The 19,542-nt window shown below is 34.9% G+C and overlaps 1 protein-coding gene across 1 annotated transcript in view; it reads left to right on the forward strand.

The window, feature by feature from the left end:
* Nucleotides 1–19,542, forward strand: part of TLK1 (tousled like kinase 1) — a 150,395-nt gene that overhangs the window by 69,591 nt on the left and 61,262 nt on the right. Inside the window, exons 4-5 of the mRNA XM_047870347.1 lie at nucleotides 13,341–13,416; nucleotides 17,936–17,982. Of these exons, the coding sequence (XP_047726303.1) occupies nucleotides 13,341–13,416; nucleotides 17,936–17,982 (123 nt within the window). The remainder of the gene's footprint in view (nucleotides 1–13,340; nucleotides 13,417–17,935; nucleotides 17,983–19,542) is intronic.

Below are 19,542 nucleotides of genomic sequence, written 5' to 3' on the forward strand. Positions count from 1 at the left end.
CTCAACACTTTTAATAGTTTGTGGAGGAGTCCTGAGACCCAAAAGTTTAAAAACTGCTTCTGTAGCTGAACTCATCTTGATAGTGTTTGTAATGCTAGGAAATGTTAGCAGGTGAGATAGGTATGCTAGAGAAAGAATAGTAGTCTGGTAAGGAAGTAGACAGACAGTGGGAAGAAAAAGAGGAGAAAGTGGAGGAGAAGAATAATAAGGAGAATTAAATGTCACAGAAGTCAGTTAGGATAATGACTGTAAAAAATGACTAAGAATTGTCACTTAGGCTTAGTTTTAGTAGACTAATGGTAACCAGATGCCAGATTATAGTCTGTTAAGGAGACATTGGATAGTGAGGAAATAGTGACAGCAAATATTGACTACTCTTGGCAGAATCTTGATGATGAAGGGAGACGGTATCTAGAGTCTTAACAGGCTTGACATATTATGTGCTAGGGAAGGGCTCATAGCAAAGCCGTGACAGTGGGACAAGAAAAGTTCTGTAAAGAGAGAAAATAGAATCAAACTTAAACTTTTTTTTTGAGGTGGTATGAAATGCCAAGATCCAGACCCTGGGTTGATTGGGTTCATTGTAGATAGAATTGACTGGGTACATCCTTTCCCCTGATGAGCAAACTTCCAACCAAACGACCTTTCTCATACTTCACAGTGAAATAGAGGTTATCAGCTGAAGGAGAGAATCATGAATGGGTTGTGGGTGTGTGAGAATGATAAAAATTTTGTGGGACGGACCAGAAAAGGAGTTTGTAGGGAATGGAGGGAGATGGCCGTTCATCTTATTTTAAATGTTTTAGAATGCGTCAAGGAGTTAGAAACAGTATATACGTGCGTTGTCTGCTGGATGAGAGTCCAGATTATTTTATGAGGATAAGAGAATGGAGCCCATATTCTTTGGTTATCAGTGTTTTCTAAGTTTTAAAATCTGCCTTTATTCACCTGTTTGCAGTTCTTCTTGAAGGACCCTTCGCTAACTAAGCACAAAGACCTTTGCTACTTTCTATAAATTCTTTGCAGTTGCTGTCCCCACCCAGCCTTACCCCAGATCCTAAGATAAATTATGTATTGTATAGTTCATTTGGAATTTATAATGAATACTAATAACATAATTCTTCTCCCTCCCTCTCCTCTTGGATGTCCTAGAATATATTTTATATTTCTCTGCCTTACTTTATTTCTTATTAAGGTTGAAATATTTGTGACTGAATATAAATATAATTGAATTATGTCGTCTTTAATAATATTGGAGAAGCATGTTGTAAGTCTGTTTATACCTGTGTGCTTACATTCAACATGTTACATAATAATGTTAGTAAAGCAAACACACATGTCAAATTGCTTTATTTTTGCCTCAATTTAATCTTTAATATTCATCTTTTATAGTACTTCTATATAACCTGAATCAAAGTTAATCATTTTAAAATAAATTATTTCTCTTTTCTAGAACCGAATGTTTCTCTCCCCTCCCTCCTCTTGAGGAAGGTTAATCCTTTAACTCTCTGTCCGCTGGCATTGAATTACTGTTTATTTTTGGTCCAACTGAATTTGATTTCTGAGTTATTTAGGATTAAGGATTTTAAGTTACAGATCTATGGAAGCCAGGACAGCTGTTGCATCTAGACATCTAAACTTACATGCGTTTTTAGAATTGTAATGATTGTAGTGAAAGATAAATATGATATGGTGCCTTGATTGTCTTAATTTACCTCTAATGTTGATTAATGAAGGTCATTTTATGAAAGTTCTGATTAGCTTTGTCATTTGAATTAAGTTTGTAGAAGTCTTGAAACTTAAATGAGATTTTTTTCTCATTCGAGTTGAAGTGATAGCATTAAAGATACTTTAAAACATTAATGGCTTGTTTTGTTCTTTTTTAAAAAGAATTTCCAAAGGGCCACATTATGTGTGGTTTCTTATTTTCATATTTTGGAGGAAATAGAAGTTGACACTAGGGAATTAGACCTAAAGCTAACTTGAACCTGGCTTTAGCAGGGTATTATTTCCATTTCTAGAGCTAGGGATATTGTGTATTGAGTTCTTTAATAGGTTATTTTTAATGTAAAATCTCCTTTGTTGAAGACGGTATTTAAAAATTCCATGTGTAACTTATACATATGTATGAATTATTTAAATGGGTTATCTTCTTATATTAGTTAACTGGCTAGATTAGGAGAGTGGTAAGAGTATTTCCTGTTTTTACTTTTTTTTTATTCATACCCATCTCTACTTTTCATATTTCTTTTTTGCCCTCTTAATAGTGTTTGGCTTAAATGTTTCTGCAGTGAATGCTTAGGTATCCTAGGTTGATTGGAAATTATGATTCTCTTTGAAAATATAGATAATACTGGCCTTAAATTTTATTTTATTATTTTAATATAATTTACTGACAAATTAGTGTCCATACAACACCCAGTGCTCATCCCAACAGGTGCCCTCCTCAGTGCCCATCACCCACTTTCCCCTCTCCCCTACCCCCCATCAACCCTCAGTTTGTTCTCAGTATCCAAGAGTCTCTTATGGTTTGCCTCCCTCCCTCTCTGTAACTTTTTTTTCCCCTTTCCCTCCCCCATGGTCTTCTGTTAAGTTTCTCAGAATCTACCTATGAGTGAAAACATATGGTATCTGTCTTTCTCTGACTTATTTCACTTAGCATAATACCTTCCATTTCCATCCATGTTGTTGCAAATACTGGCCTTAAATTTTGGGTTTTAGATTGAGTTAAAAAAAATCATTAAAGTTTTACTTGTCTATATATATTTTTTATAACCCAGAGAATTTTTTAATGTCTTAGTCTGAACACCTAGTAAGAAAGAAGAAAACTTGAAAAATGAATTTAGTTGTGTGTAGTTAAGTATCACTGAAAGTTATATTTTCATGCCTATTCCTCCCTTTGCTGAATTACCTTGTTTTTCACTTTATTCTGTTTAAATCTGTGAGCTCCTCAAGATTGTTAGACACCTAGTTTAGTACCTTCATCAATTTTAAGAAATATTCTTTGTATCCTGCTGCCTACATTATTTTCTAAAATGTTTTAGTCTGATAAATAATTTTTGTGGTGTTCTACTTGATTGGGTTCCTCTGTCTTTTCTTGTCTTTGTGCTAGTAATATTTTGCCATTACTTCTTACTATGTTAGGAGGGCCAAACCAAAACCACTGTATATAACAGTGTTGCTATATACAGTATGTAATATGTATAATAACAATGTCATCTTGAAGGGGAGAGTACTCTGTGTGCATGCAAACTGGTGTATTTTGTAACACTAATAAAGACATTTTCTCAGTAGAAGAGTAAGTTTGTTTTTTTTTCTTTCCCTTATAAGACTAATAATCATACTTCTAAATTACAAGATTTAAAGTTCCTGTGAAATTCCTGGAATTCCTTTGTAAAATTTCCTTTTATTTAAAAGGAAAACTGTATTTAATTATACTACTATCCATTAAAGGACATGCTTTTATAGGAGCTATATTCAGCTAAAAGTTAGTGTTTGGCCCTAAAATATGTTATATGACAGGGTTCACAGCAAAGGAAGTGGATCTATCCAGTTGAATATATATGTCCTTAGTCTCCTGGAAGGAAAAGTTGAAATCAAATGTGGGTTTGATACTGTCACTGTGCCTCTTTTTCCATAAAGTTAGAGGACTGTATGTGTCGAAATCATCTGAGAAGCTTTTTCAGAGGAAAAGTATTCAGGCTCCCTGCTTGGAAATTCTTATATACTCTGTCTAGATAATCTTTCAGTTTCTTATAAATCATGAAATCTTGAAATAATGATTCTGTAACCCTTTTATTTTGGAAGCAAATAAACAGCTAGCTGTTAAATGTTTCCCTTTGTACAAGTGCATTTAGCATCAGTGATTGGTTGTTCTTTGGACAAGAAAGTTCTAAGCTGATTGATGCAAATAAGATTGGAAGAGAAAAATGCCAAGTCATTCTAAGACTGAAGACATACTTTAAAGTGGAACCTGGCCTAGTGCTTGACCATAGCATATGCTCAGTGAATATTTTTTGAATGAATAAATTTAACACCACTCTAGTTGTACCGTACTATACAGGTAGCTTTTGCGTCAACAACTACAGGTGGTTCTTACATATTCATCTCTTAACTTTATTGACATTTGGGGGTGGAGAATTCCTTCCTGGGCTAGGCGTAGGGTTGTCTTGTGCAATGCAGATTGTTCATCAGCATTTCTGCCTAACATACTAGATCTCCGTAGCCCCTCTCTCCTCCTCCACAACTGCCCTCCCTTGTGGCAATCAAAAATATCTCCAGGTATTGCCAGAAATCCTCTCGTTGAGTACCACCCTATTAATGAAGGAGAGAGAATAGTTTTAGCATGTTACCTGTGGAGCTAGATTACAACTCTGTAAGTTTCGCATCTCCTAAGTAAGAAAACAGAAGTCCAGAGAGGTTAATTAATTTGCCCACAGATAGTAAGTTAATGGTCAAAATTCTAGTACCTAAGTATCTGTTTTATTTCAAAGTGATACTCTAAACTACTGTGTGTACCCTCTCTCTGTATAACTAAGATAATGTATAACTCATTAGTTAGATAAATGATCCTAGCTAGTCTTTTGAAGAAAAAAAAAGGTATTCTTTTTTGGCAATATTTAGATTTAAAATGATTTATAATAACATCAGATTTGCCAGTCCAAGGTATGCCTGGACTAAAAGCATTTCACAAATGTTTTTATCTGATAAATACTGCTTTTAGTCTGGATTTTAAGGGCAGTCAGCACAAGCTGACATTACTGAGAAATTCGGTTTCAGTGTGTTATACTATAGTAGAGTTTTAAAAATATTAGATGTATTTTTATGTCAGCAGCACACAGTATTATGATTAATTCTCATTTTCTAAAATAAGTGAGTAACCATGACAACCCATTGGACTTATATCCTAATGAGTTTTCTGCTATAGCTATATGTCACAATTTTGGTCTTTAATTTTTAATAGAAGAATATATTAAGAATAATTTCTTAATTTTAGACAATTTCTAGTATGGAATATGCAGGTCTTATTATTATATACATAGATTATTGCTAATCCTGGATACATCGGCATCACTTTTGGAGCTCTTTAAAAGTGAGGATTCCTTTGGTCTCTCTCCAGAGATGGTTAAATTTGGAATGGGGACTTGAGCATGAGCTTACATAAAAGCATTAAGTGGTTATGATGTATAGTAACATTGAAAATCAGGGCTAATGGTTGAATGGTAGAATGATTTCTTTCTACAACAAACTCACTTTTGGGGGTTATAAATGTAGTATTGCTATAGAGAACAACAATGGAATACCACCTTTTTTTTTTTTTAAACATATCAGGTAGACAGATATTTAACGATTGGTGGGCATTCTCACAGTGTTATTGAAAGTGTAGATTGGCATTGCCTCTGAAAATGCACTTTGGCAATATGTTTAAAATTATTAGTGTGCATATTCTGTGTCACAAAACTTACACGTAAAAGTGTCTATCCCAAAGAAATTGTTTAAGGATCTGGGGATTCACATTCAAGGAAATGTCTGTAGGGCTATTATACAGGAGTATGTTACTCCATCATGAGTGTCACACCGGGAGAAAAGTTGTGAAATCACTGCTCTAAATTTTACTATTGTAAGCACTCTCAAAATGCCAACATTTCCAGAATAACTTATCTTGAAAATTTGCTTTTTCCTCCCACGGCGTTTGCTCTATATGGCTGTTTTATTCTGATTGTATGATTTGAAAACTTACAAGATCATATGAATAGGGGAGAAAGTCCAACTTTATTTTAATTTTTAGTCTATATTATTCAACAAATAAAGCCTTTAAAAGGAAAGCCAGAGAAGGGAAAATGCCAAGAAATAGTTATGCTATGTAAATTGTAAGAAAATGGGAGATAAAATTGCATTTCATCAATATTGAAGACTTGGTATGCTCCTTTAAACATATGTGAATGCAAATTAAAATGGGTCCAGATGATAGGAGCTTAAAAAGTCAGACTGTGAGAATGGCGAGCTAAGGTAGTTTTTAAAAAATTGACAGTAAGATTGCTTTAGTATTATAGTTCTTTTAGGTGCTAATGTGGTTGTAGGTACTGTATATTTGTGAGCAGAGTAAAAATCTTCAGGCTTTTAAAAATGTTGTTATGAGCTGGCACAGATTAAGTTACCTATAGAGAGCACACATTTTGGGGCGCCTGGGTGACTCAATCGGTTAAACGCCTGACTTCAGCTCAGATCATGATGTCATGGTTTCTGAGTTAAGCCTCACATCGTGCTCTGTGCTGACAGCTCAGAGCCTGGAGGCTACTTCAGATTCAGTGTCTCCCTCTGTCTCTGCCCCTCCCCCGCTTGCACTCTGTCTCTGTCTCACTGTCTTTTTCTCTCTCTCTCAAAAATAAGTAAACATTAAAAAAAAAAAAAAAGAGTACACATTTTAGTTGGGCAGTTACCCAAGTTTATCTTCTTGGCTCTCTACCATCTTTGATAGTACATATTATTAAATAATAAAGGCAGTGCAGCAGAAAATAGGCTACACTCAAAATTGCTGACATGTTGATTGGAATAACTTCAGACAGCAAGGAAGTGCTTTTATTTCATGATAGGATCCCCAAAATGATGTATATATAAACTTTTTATACTAAATATTGAAATCAGTAGTATAACGTCGATCTTCTTTTAGGTGTCAAAGATTCAAGCAAATATTTCCAGATAATAATATTAAAGTTTTGACTCTTGGGCAGAGTCAGACTGTAAATTTCAGGTCCTGCCAGCTCAAAATCATCCTTGTGTTAGGATGTACATATTTCATGGTAGCTTTATCTAAATGTAAATTTGATGCAAAGCAGCAAGGAAATTTTTACAATAGAATTTTAGTTTTCTTATAGTGCATTATTCTAACCAAATCTTTATAGCAAAAAGTTGGAAGGAACAGTATCTTGTACATTTGATATTCTTGAATAGAACATCTATTTTACATTGACTATTTTTATAAAGCTCCAGATTTTCCTTTCTAGTTCAGTGCTGTTTTGATATATGCCATTAAAGTAACAGACTTCTCCAGCATTTTTCTGTCTTACATCTAGTTTAACAAATTTTGCCTAGAAATGTGGAATAAAATTGAACATTGGTATTACCAGCTTCAGGCAAAAAGATTTGTCATGCCATTTGTTCAAAGTACAGTGACCTTAAATTTGATACCTAAGTAACTCTGTGAATCATTTGAATAGCCAGTGAGTTGTATTTTTGAAACCTATCTTAAGCTAAATGAATTGATTGGAAAACATTCATTCTGACAAGTCTAAGGATTGAATATTCTGTTATAGATATTATTTAATAATAGAGTAACTTTTCTTTCTGATTTAAAGTATTTTCTCATTTAACAGGAAAATATTAAATATATCTGTGTCGGTTAACTGTAGTAATTTTATTAGAGATGATGATACCTGATTTTTTGTTGTTGTCTAGTCAGGGCTGATGAGTTCTGCCTAAGGTGGAGGCGAAGAATAAATTTTAATATCCACTCTTCTTTTGTTGATGTTAGAATGGTATCTTTTCACATAATGTTAAAATTTCCTGTAATGCATTTGTGCCAATAATTTTAAAAGATTTTTTTTTTTCAACGTTTATTTATTTTTGGGACAGAGAGAGACAGAGCATGAACGAGGGAGGGGCAGAGAGAGAGGGAGACACAGAATCGGAAACAGGCTCCAGGCTCTGAGCCATCAGCCCAGAGCCCGACGTGGGGCTCGAACTCACGGACCGCGAGATCGTGACCTGGCTGAAGTCGGACGCTTAACCGACTGCGCCACCCAGGCGCCCCTGTGCCAATAATTTTAAATATCTCTAGTTGGAGGCTGATAGAGGTGGTTATCTGTTTTCATGACACAATCCGTACTGATTTATCTGCCTCCTTCTGTGACAGTGTTAAGATTCTAGTTTTCTTATATTTTGTCTTAATTGCATTGAAGAAACACACATGTATTTTTATCTTAAAAATACGTCAAGGAGCCAGATAAAACAAGATCCCGTAGTAGATATGAAAACCTTTTTTTAATAATCACTGGCTTAAATTCCAAGTAAAATGGAAGCATTAGTTCAATTATGTCACAGTCACCTCTTAAATCCTTTAGATTTGTCTTTGTTTTTTGAACATACTTTCAACTGCTAGAGGGTACTGTGTTAAATTCTCACTAATATCTTAGAACATTTAAATGCCAGAGTAATCATTCAGGTTTTGGTATGATTACAAATTAGCACTTATGAAGCTAAACTGATTTTTTAAATAGTACCAGTCTCTCCTTTCATCATTTTCTCCTAACCACTGTTCTGTTGTATGTGATAATTCTTTGACTTTTTATAATTGCTGTAATCTTTCCATCTTTGCTTTAAAGCAAAATGACATTATTTTGCCTTCTATATTTATTTTGCCTTTGTTATTGTGGTCAAGTGTAATGCAACAGTTGAGAAAAAAACAGAAGAAAAGAATGAAATAACAGCATCCACGAGAGCAATAGCAAGCTTGGAATTATTTTATATAAAATGCTTGATATGAGCAAATTTTATGCCTCGTGCAAATACAAAGCTGGCGTGGTTGATGTCCCTTGGATTTTCTTGGAAATCACTGGTCAAGATTGATGGTTTTTCAAATCTTTTTTAAGCCATAGAACTCTTTCTTCAAAGTAAGTCAAATATAGAGTTTCGAGTGTTAAAATAAGAAATGCAGTGTTTGCAAGCATAGAAGTGGAGGTAGGGTAGGATGTGTCTCTGATAAGCTAGAGCCTTAGCTCAGCCACCTGCTTCTTTCTTCCCTTCTCTCTCCTCTTTAACTAAACTTTTGAGGCACAACCTCCTTTCTCTTAAGGTATCTCTGGAGTACTGTCTGAAAAATTGCAGATAGCATTCTGAATTTTTCTTCACTGATGAGCCATTTTAGACCCATTAAATATTTGCCAAGTTTCCACATATCCTAAATTCCCACGTTTCTAAATTCCCAGATAAATCCATATAGAAATGAGTGACTCAGGAGAATTGGCAGCAGTAGCCTTCACTGAGAATTTTTGTTTTGTTTAAGTGTTATTGAGATTATTTAAATTTAAAACCACATAACTAATGCACATTGTCCTGAAGGTTAGTGATACAACACTTAGGGCCTAACTGCCAGCTCTGTGGCTTGTAATTGAGAACAGAGTTGAATGGGACCTTAGAGAGGAAACCACTTATTTTGCAAGCAAGCCCTACAAGTTACTTGTAAGCTATAAGGGCAGAATCTGCTAATCATTTAACAGGTGGCACATGATTGAACTTTAGAAATATGAAAGTACACGGATATTTGTAATAATAGGATAGCTACTCAGATAAGAAAATTTATTGGGTACTTACTGACATTTATAGAGTATGTATCTGTTCCAGATGCTGTACCAAGTGTGTTTCTGGTATGTTTCTCATTTAATCCCCACAATCCTATACCTGTATTATCACATTTAAAATTGATGGGAATAGGGTGCCTGGCTGCCTCAGTCAGTAGAGCATGTGACTCTTGATCCCAGCATCCTGAGTTTAAGCCTCACATTGGGCATAGAGATTATGTAAAAAAAATTTGATGAGAAAATCTGAGTCAGGTTAATAAGTAACATGCTAAGAGTTATGGTAAATAATGGATCCAGAGTTTGATTCTTAGTCCCAGTCTTTTTCTTCAGAGAGCCATGGTACTTGCTCTTTAGAAAATTACAGTTCATTTGGGCTGACAGAACAAGCCTAAAATAATCTGGGGTGAGAGTGAGGAATGAGGTGGTCATACTACAGCATCAGTGAAAAAAGATAAAGGTTCATAGGAAGGGACAAAATGGTGTGTTTGTAATGGAAACATTTACTTTATAGGCAAATTTAGTTATATCTAGGTTTTCCTTTCTCATTTTTTATTTTGCTTAACTTTTCAATTTTTTATTACCTATTTCCAACTTCTTACCCCACATTAGTCATGTTAGTCTTAAAATTAATTTTACTTCCTTAGTTCTTTAGTCATCCTTTTTCCCCCCTTCTTCCTCAAATTCTTTTCTGGTGTAAACAAGGTAAACCCGTTCCTTTTGTGTGTGTGTGTGTTTTAACTGTAATAATTATTCATTTGGGTTTTTTTTTAAGTTTATTTATTTATGTGAATTTTTATGTTTATTTTTTATTTTTGAGAGCGAGACAGACCATCAATGGGAGAGGGCAGAGAGAGAGGGAGACACAGAATCAGAAGCAGGCTCCAGGCTCTGAGCTGTCAGCATAGGGCCGAATTCAAATCAGGGCTCCATGTCACAAACCATGGGATCAAGACTCAGATACTCCATGGACTGAGCCACCCAGGTGTCCCATCATTCATTGTTAACAGTTTTTAACAAAATGACATTTCCCTCAAAGGACTGTCCCACTTTTCCATTCCATCAAACTTAAAATTTAGGTAGGGAAATGTTGCCTCAGAGAAAAGAAGTTTTTACTAAGTAATCTGTAGGTCTTAAAAAAAAAAAAAAGACCTTCAGTGTCTTCAAATATATAGCCAGTGAAGTGTTTAATAAATGATATTCCAAATAAGTTTGAGAATTTCTATATACACTGTAACTTTCCATCCCAGTCCCTTTTTGGAGATAACTAGTGAATGTTAGCATTTTAATGGTTCCTAGAAGCTTTGTGGTAAATAAATCTAACTTTGTTTACCCCAGTTGAACCACCCCACGGTCTTCTGCTTTTAAAATGTAGCCTCTCATCTAACTGGTCCAGTGTTACCTGCAACGTATTTTAGAAAATAATGTGGAACCATTTAGATAGACAGTGTTTCCAGTATAACTTTTAGAATTGTATTATTCTGTGTGGATTCTTTGTTGTTTATCAAAAGTTAGCTAGTCAAGACTTAAAATGGAATTCAGATGGGATACTGTCATGCTTAAAAATTAGTATAACATTGGGGTGCCTGGGTGGCTCAGTTGGTTGAGCATCCGACTTCGCGTTGGGTCATGATCTCACAGTTCATGAGTTTGAGCCCCACATTGGGCTCTGTGTTGACAACTCAGAGCCTGGAGCCTGCTTTGGATTCTGTGTTTCCCCCCACTCATGCCGTGTGTGTGTGTGTGTGTGTGTGTGTGTGTGTGTGTGTGTCTCAAAAATTAATAAACATTAAAAAAAATTAGTGTAACGTTAAACTTGTGAAAAACCGTATATTCTTGATTTTAAATTATATTTTTGACATAGATTAAGTTGGGAAGGATATGAATAAATATTATTTGTGAATCAGTTCTTTTTTTGTTTAAGATAGATTTTAGGGTTGTTTATAAAAATGTTAACCTAGAATTTTTAATTTAGTGTTATTTTGAAGAAAATAGAAGATTGGTTATTTTGTTTGTCTGAGTTTGATAACTAAACTCTGAACTACTTACCCTAAATTGTTGGTACATCAGTCTGCCTTCTGAATAGATTGCAAGTTAGAGTGGATTTCTTTAAGATATCTGGTTTGTGTTGTGAAAACATATAGGCAGTTTATTGATAGACATAATGAATTTTATTTACAAACTTGATAAAATTTTGAAGTTTTTTTGTATAGTTGATTCATTCAGTTCTGGATATAGGGCAGGTAACATGTCACATAGAGAATAAAAGACCATTCCGGCCTTGAAAGTACAGAGTTGAATTTGATTTCCATCCTGGTTACCTTGAATAAGTTATTTAATATTCATGTATTTATCAAGTGATAACTGTATGCAGGAATGGGAGAATGGGAAGGTGAGGTGGGAAGATGGTGTCACTCCTGTTTTAAAGAATTCAGATTCTAAACATTCACTTCATCCACTCAGAATCTGTTATCTTGTTGATAAAAATGAGGGTAAGAAAACTTAAAATCTCCGTGATAATACTGAAGAGGAATCATAGATACTCAACACGAGTTAGGTTATGTGTTGTCATTCATACTGTTTAATCATAGACTATTCATACAACAAAATATGGAATATGTTCCTTCCTTGTTTGGGGACTACAGTGCCTTTAGAGATTTATTTTAAGTTGCCTCGATGTTTCATTCATTCAAACATTCTTTGTTCTGGCACCAGATGTACTTGCCAAGCTTCTAGAATTTGAGGGCCTTGTGCCATTGCCTTGTGCTTTTGCTCTTAGTTTTAATCTTTAAGCACAACAACAGTCTGTCAACACTCCATGAAAATTACTTGTCATTTTAGCCTGATGAAAATACTAATTTGGGAATAAGCCATCATCCAGGGTGGGGTGTCTGCAGACTTTTTCTGTAAAGGGCCAGATATTTTAGGCTCTGTAGACCATAGAGTCTCTGTAGGAACTAACTCTGCTGTTGTAGTCTGAAAGCAACCATAGATAGTACATAAATGAATGAGTGTGGCTGTGTTCCAATAAAACTTTATTTATGGACACTCAAATTTGAATTTCTTAAAATTTTCATATCATAGTATTTTAATTATTAAATTTTCGGTTATTTAAAAAAGTAAAAGTTAGGCTTAGGTTGAGCCTTACAAAAACAGGTGGCTGGCCAGATTTGGCCAGTGGGTTGTAGTTTGCTGTCCCCTAATTTAGGGCACAATCTACAAATTTGCTCTAATTGTTGTTACATAATAATTGTTAAACATTTAGGTGAATGGTCCTTTTTAGTAGGGATTGTATATATATCAGAGTTTAAGTTTGCTCTTTTCTTTTTCATCGAGTTTACTTTTATAGACTAAATATGTGTGAATAATAGAAAGCTAATAGGAAAAACATAAGTTTTTATTCTTTATTTTTGTTTTTTTTTTACCCAATCCAGTTAAGAATGTGAACTTTAATTTTTCTTTAAAGATGTTAAAGAACAGCCTTTAAAAAGGCTAATTACTCTCAGATTTTCACCCACCTCAGATCAGATTCTGTAAATGTGAATTTCACGTAATGTGTGTAAGTCTTCTGTACTTTGAATTTTAAAAGCTTACACAGTAGAAAATTTTATCTTTTAATAAATTGTGTATGGGGCGCCTGGGTGGCGCAGTCGGTTAAGCGTCCGACTTCAGCCAGGTCACGATCTCGCGGTCCGTGAGTTCGAGCCCCGCGTCAGGCTCTGGGCTGATGGCTCAGAGCCTGGAGCCTGTTTCTGATTCTGTGTCTCCCTCTCTCTCTGCCCCTCCCCCGTTCATGCTCTGTCTCTCTCTGTCCCAAAAATAAATAAACGTTGAATAAATTGTGTAAAAGTAACTATTCATTTATATCACATGAACACTATTGAACAAAACCGTTTTTATTTTGAAAATGAAAATAATTTGTATAGTGACTAATAATTTTGTATGTAAAAAGTATATTTTTAAATTCTGTTAACTTGCTTTCTGTAGACACCAGAGAAGAAACAATCGGAATCATCTAGAGGAAGAAAGAGAAAATCAGAAAACCAGAATGAAAGTAGTCAGGGTAAGTGAAACAAAATCTCCTTTCAGAGCCAAATGACCATTTACAATTAATTATTCTGATTTTTTAATCAGTAGGTTAACTGTACAAGTAATACTGTGTTTTTGTAATTTCTATAGCTATTATGTAACTTATGCATTACTAATAGTTTAGAAATGTACTTCTATAAGAAATAATACGAAATTGGAATCTGTTTTGTAGCCCAGATAGTTAGTGTATAGTTACTATTTTTAGGCTTTTTGACATTTCCCTTATTTTTTTTATTTGAGAATTAAAAAGGCAGGTATCATGTCCAAACCTTATCTTATCCCTTTCATTTCTCTTTCTTTATCTGAATTATGGTATTGAAGTGGCTTCTTGTCTTCGAATAAGAACATTAGATGTCACTTTAAAGTGCAAGTACCCAAAGCTTGCTTTGGTTATTAAAGACTTTATATAAAGACTTTTATTAAAGCACCAACTTTTTCTTTCCAAACTTGTTTGTTCTTCATTCTTTGTTGCATACCTACCCTTTGTGATATAGGCTAAGAAGATGGTTTTCATTAGACTACACAACTCTTGTAATGGACAACAAAATAGTATTGTCCTTTAATTTGGCTACTCAAAATTAAATACAATAAATTGGTTCTTCAATCACATGTAATGACTTTATACATATATTACATGTTTTAGAGCCACTTCCTTTAGCTGTAAAGACTTAAGGCCATGAACATGTGGTATCCTAGTATTTACATGTGGCACTGGCATCAAGAAATGTACTTGAAGCAACTGTCTGTGTGGAAGGAAGGAGTTAAACCACTCTAGCATCTTTCTGTAGACGTGTGGTACTTTGTATCTCAGTCTGCTCTGAGCTTGTTTTTGGTCTTGGTGTAGTTCCACCAGCTTGTGATTAGTGGACTTGGGAGTTTGATTTAGTGTAAAGATACATTAGTTTTGATAGTTTCAACTCTAGTTTTAAAAACTCACTTAAAAGCAGGTCCCAAATTAGGGTGGGACTTCTGGGGTGGTTGATCCAACCCAGATCCTATGTTTTTAAGAATCCATGTTTATTTCTTTGTGGTCTGCTATCCACAGAATTGTCTGGTTTCCTTACGGTTTTAGAATGGTTGCCAATTTTGATTGGATTTACTTGCTTCAGCTTTCACACTTGTATTTGCTTTAGAGAGAGTTGGCTTTCTATGTTTTTCCCCTTTCTTTGAACGTTAGCTTCTTCAAGTCCAGAGCAAACTTCTCTTATAATCTGGTCAGCCAGAATTGGATCATGAGTGCATTCCAAACCCAGTTATGTCCATAGACATACTATTGCCCTTACAAAAATCAGGTCCATCTCTGAAATTGAAAGTGGGTAAAATTCCTTTTAGAAATGAAGGCTTTGTGGAGAGGGGACGATACCTGAACAAAATTAGATTTCTGATCAGTGGGGGGGAGGAAATTAGGATGGAGGCCAGACAGGAGTCAGCTTCTTCTGAAATTACATGTGCTATGTAGGGGAGGGAATGTTAACAGAGCAAAATTTGTGTTCAGTTAGGGAAAAAGGATTAGGGAAATAGCTTCTGGATAGATAACCAAAAATGTCTCTGTCTTCATCAAAGGATAGCACCTTCAGAATCTGCAGGAAAGTTGTTATAGGCAGAAGGAAAATTCCTTGGGTTATACAGGCATACCTTAGAGATACTTCAGGTTTGGTTCTAGACCATCACAATAAAGCAAATATCACAGTAAACAAGTTAAATGAATTTTTTGGATTCTCAGGGTATATAAAAGTATATTTATACTATACCATTGTCTATTAAGCATGCAATAGCATTATGTCTAAAAAGCATCATGCATTTCTTAATTTAAAAACATTGCTAAAAAATGCTGTCCTCTGAGCTTTCAGTGAGTTGTAATCACTGATAACAGTGATTATTTGCCATAACAAATATAATAATAGTGAAAAAGCTTGAAATATTGCAAGAATTACCAAAGTGTGACACAGAGACATAAAGTGAACAAATGCTATCTATTGGAAAAACAGTGCCTATAGACTTGCTCAGTGCAAGGTTGCCATAGACCCTTCAATTTGTGTTTAAACACACACACACACACACACACAAGCACAGTATCAGTGAAGTGCAATGAAACAAGGTATGCCTGTAAAACCTTTTACATTCCTTTCCGACCTCTAAATAAATCTGTATAAAACTATTGTTCAAACTTTCTAGGTAGCGTTTATAGTTGTGAGTACTTAGTTTTTCTTGTTAAACAAAAGAATTTAAGGTTGTTAGGTCACGTGGGTGGCTCAGTCAGTTGAGCATTTGACTTCAGCTCAGGTCATGATCTCACGGTTTGTTGAGTTTGAGCCCCACAATGGACTCTCTGCTGTCAGCTTAGAGCCCGCTTCGGATCCTTTGTCCCCCTCTCTCTCTGCGCCTCTCCAATGCTCGCTCTCTCTCTCTCAAAAATAAATACACATTAAAAAATAAAAAAGAATTTAAGGTTGCTGAACTTTAAAATCTTATTGATTGATTGATTGATTTGTTTATTTATGAGGGAGAGAGGGAAAAAGAGAGAGAGAGAGAGAGAGAGAGAGATATCAAGCCAGGGAGAGGGAAGAAGGAAAGAGAGAATCTTAAGTAGATTCTATGCTTAGTGTGGAGCCTGATGCAGGGCTTGATCTCACGACCCTGGGATCATGACCTGAGCCAAAATCATGAGTTGAATGCTCAACTGACTGAGCCACCCAGGCACCCCTTAAAATGTAACCTTTGTTCATCTCAGTAGTGCCTGGCACATAGTAACCACTTCAAATATTTGTTATATAAATAAAATAAATGAATAAATTAATATAAGTCAGTGTTAAATTGATAAATGTGTGTGTTTATATTATCCGAAGCTTTTGACTTCATGGTGTCATCAGGTTTTATTTGTATTGAAGAAATCCTGTATTCTGTATAGTTCCAATGAAGGGTGGGTGCCTCTTATCCAAAAAAGTATCTTTAAACACAGTATTTCTTAGCACCTTCTTAATTCAATATTTTTTTATTTTAAGTTTTTATTTAAATTCTAATTAGTTAACATATATATTAAAATTGATTTCAGGTGTCGAATTTAGTGATTCGTCACTTACATATAACAGCCCAGTACTCTTCACAAGTGCCCTCCTTAATCCCCATCACCCATTTAGCCTATCCCCTGCCCTTAATTCAGGATTTATAAAATTGATTCTTTTTAGAGCAAAACTTTTAATCAAAGAACTGTGATATGTAATGATTTGGACCACTTTATCAATATGGTCATAAGAGCAATATTTAAAATCTAGTTTATTAAAAAACATCCTCTGGGGGCACCTGGCTGGCTCAGTTGATTAAGGGTCCAACTCTTGATTTCAGTTCTTGATCTCATGGTTGGTGAGATCAAGCCCCACATCAGGCTCTGCACTGACAGCATGGAACCAGCTTTGGAGTTTCAGCCCCCCTCTCTTTCTCTCCGCCACGCCCCTGCATGTGTGCACGTTCTTTCTCTCTCTCTCAAAATAAACTTAAAGAAAAACACACAGGAGGCCTGGGGTGGCTCAGTTATTTAAGCATCTGACTCTTGGTTTTGGCTTAGTCATGATCTCATGTGTTGTGAGATTGAGCTCCGCGTCTGGCATTGCACTGACAATGCAGAGCCTGCTTGAGATTTTCTCTCTCCCTGTCTTTCTGCCCCTTCCCTGCTTGTGTGCAAACTCTCTCTCTCTCTCTCTCTCTCTCTCTGAAAATAAATAAACTTAAAAAAAAAAAAGAAGAACATCCTGTTGATTTGATTTGGGGATACTTTTTTTTTTTTTTCAAGTTTATTTTGTTTATTGAGAGAGACAGAGGGTGTGTGAGCAGGCAGAGAGAGAATCTCAAACAGGCTCCACACTGCCAGTGGGAAGTCTGATGCGGGCTTGAACCAGTGAACTGTGAGATCGTGACCTTAGCCGAAATCGAGAGCTGGATGTTTAACCGACTGAGCCACCCACCCACCCCGGGAATACTTTTTTTAGAAAATCCAAACTTTTACAAAATAACGTTCATATTAAAGCTTGTTATTGTCAGTTTGTTATGGTTTTATGTTAACCAAAGTTTTTATATTATTTACAGGTATGAATTGGTTTGTTATACAGTTGCGACCTGTTTTTTTTTTAATTCATTGGTTTGCTTTTATGAAATTAGCAGTCATTAAGCAATATGAATAATGTAGTTTTAAAAACAAAATCCTTTAATGTCATTTATATATGTGGTTCTCCAGTAATTGGGACTTTAAAAATTGACATGTTTCTATTGAAATGTCATTTGATTTTTGGATTTCTGAAGTTGGCATCTTACCCTCTGAGGATTCTTAATATAATTCTTTCAATGTCTATCACTACCCAACTAAAATATCATGTTCTTTTTATTAAGCAGATGATTTTTATGTGTATTAGCAAAATCAAGTTTGACACATTCTTTTTCTGATATAGTATGATAGGTAGTCATGACCAGATCTGTAACAGTTTTTTACTTTTATATTCTAGGAAAAAGTATTGGGGGGCGTGGCCACAAAATTAGCGACTATTTTGAAGTAAGTTTATTGATAAATACCTCCAGTTATTAATATTATTTTGGTATAGGCTGAAATAATTTCTTTGAAGTACAAGTTCAACTTTTGATTATCTACGTGATTAGAGCAGTGTCAGTACTATGTAATGTCCTGTCTTCCTAGGAACATTAAAATTTACTTTTACATTCGTATATTCTTGTTGTAATTTTCAAAGTACTTCCTCACATACTTGCTTATAACAGCCCAGGAGATAGGCACAGGAGATATTAGGGTTTCTATATTACAGATGAGGAAACTGAGGACCAGACATGTAAAGTAGCCTATTTAAAGTCAAACTCTAAATGGAAGTGCAAAGAGAGAACTTGAATAACCTCTAGTTTAGAATTGTTTCTGCTGTCAGTGCAGCTTTATGGCACCATAGCAACATTTGAGCCCTGTAGATGGAAGTTAAATAATAGAAATGTGAATCTAAGAGCCCCTGAAAATAATAAATGTGATAAATTTAGATTCTTACCCAATTTAGAATATTACCTTATTCTTCTACACAGAAATACTTCTGGCTACCAGTTTTACGTTACAGTACATTAATATGATTGTTAAAACAACAAACATGATCTACTCAGTTGAAAAATACTTATATTTACTTGAGTGTGAGAGCAGAATTTGCCATTTAGGGGAAGGGCTGCATTAAAAGCTTTTTTTTTTTTTTTTTTTAACCATCCATTGTGTTTCTTAATTGGATTTACAGAATCTAAGGTAAAACTATTGCTGACCACAGTTTTGTATTGCTAGCCTAGTAGTACTCTTTAGTTAAGGTCAGTCCCTCAGTGTTAATAAGAATCTTTGCCAAAGGTTGGATCAATTCAAATAAACAAATTTCAAGTCTGTTGAATATTCCTCATGTGCCACTAGTTCTGCTAGTCACTGTAGAGTAAAAAATAGATCAGACCAAGTCCCTACGTTGCAGGAAGACATACTAGGAGGTCCCCATCTCTGCTCTTCTCCTAATACCCTGAGAGGAATCCAGTAGCGGTTTTCTCTTCCCATTCTTGGTAGAGAAGTGAGAAAGGTAGCTGTGGAATAGATTTGGAGGCTTCTCTTCATAGGCACCTAAGTCATGCACTGTAATTCATCTTATGCATGAAAGAAAGGATTGATTTTTATTAGATTTTGTGCTGTTAAACAGAAGAGACTTTGTGTAACTTTTTATATTAAGTGCTACAAACATTTGGATTTTTAACAGATCTAGAGAATGTTGATTCTGTTTTAAGATGGCTTATTACATTCACTAACTTCTACTTGTAAATATGTTAATTTGGGGGTGTTAGGGATTATACCCATTCAACAAACATTTATAAGGAACTATTAAAATTTGAAGGAAAAATAATATATGTTCATTGTTGGGGAGGGGGGAATTTTTGAGTCTGCTACAGTAACAAATTAAAACCAGAATGTTAAAAAAAAATAAGGGTCTTTGCTAAACATAGTCTTTTCATATTCTTGTGATCAGTATTCTCTCTTTAGTCTTTTAGGACTTGGCTGTAACTAACCTTAGTTTTGCTTTTTCTTGACCCATTTAAA

The sequence above is a fragment of the Prionailurus viverrinus genome, chromosome C1, assembly GCF_022837055.1.
Source record: "Prionailurus viverrinus isolate Anna chromosome C1, UM_Priviv_1.0, whole genome shotgun sequence".
Classification (NCBI taxonomy): domain Eukaryota; kingdom Metazoa; phylum Chordata; class Mammalia; order Carnivora; family Felidae; genus Prionailurus; species Prionailurus viverrinus.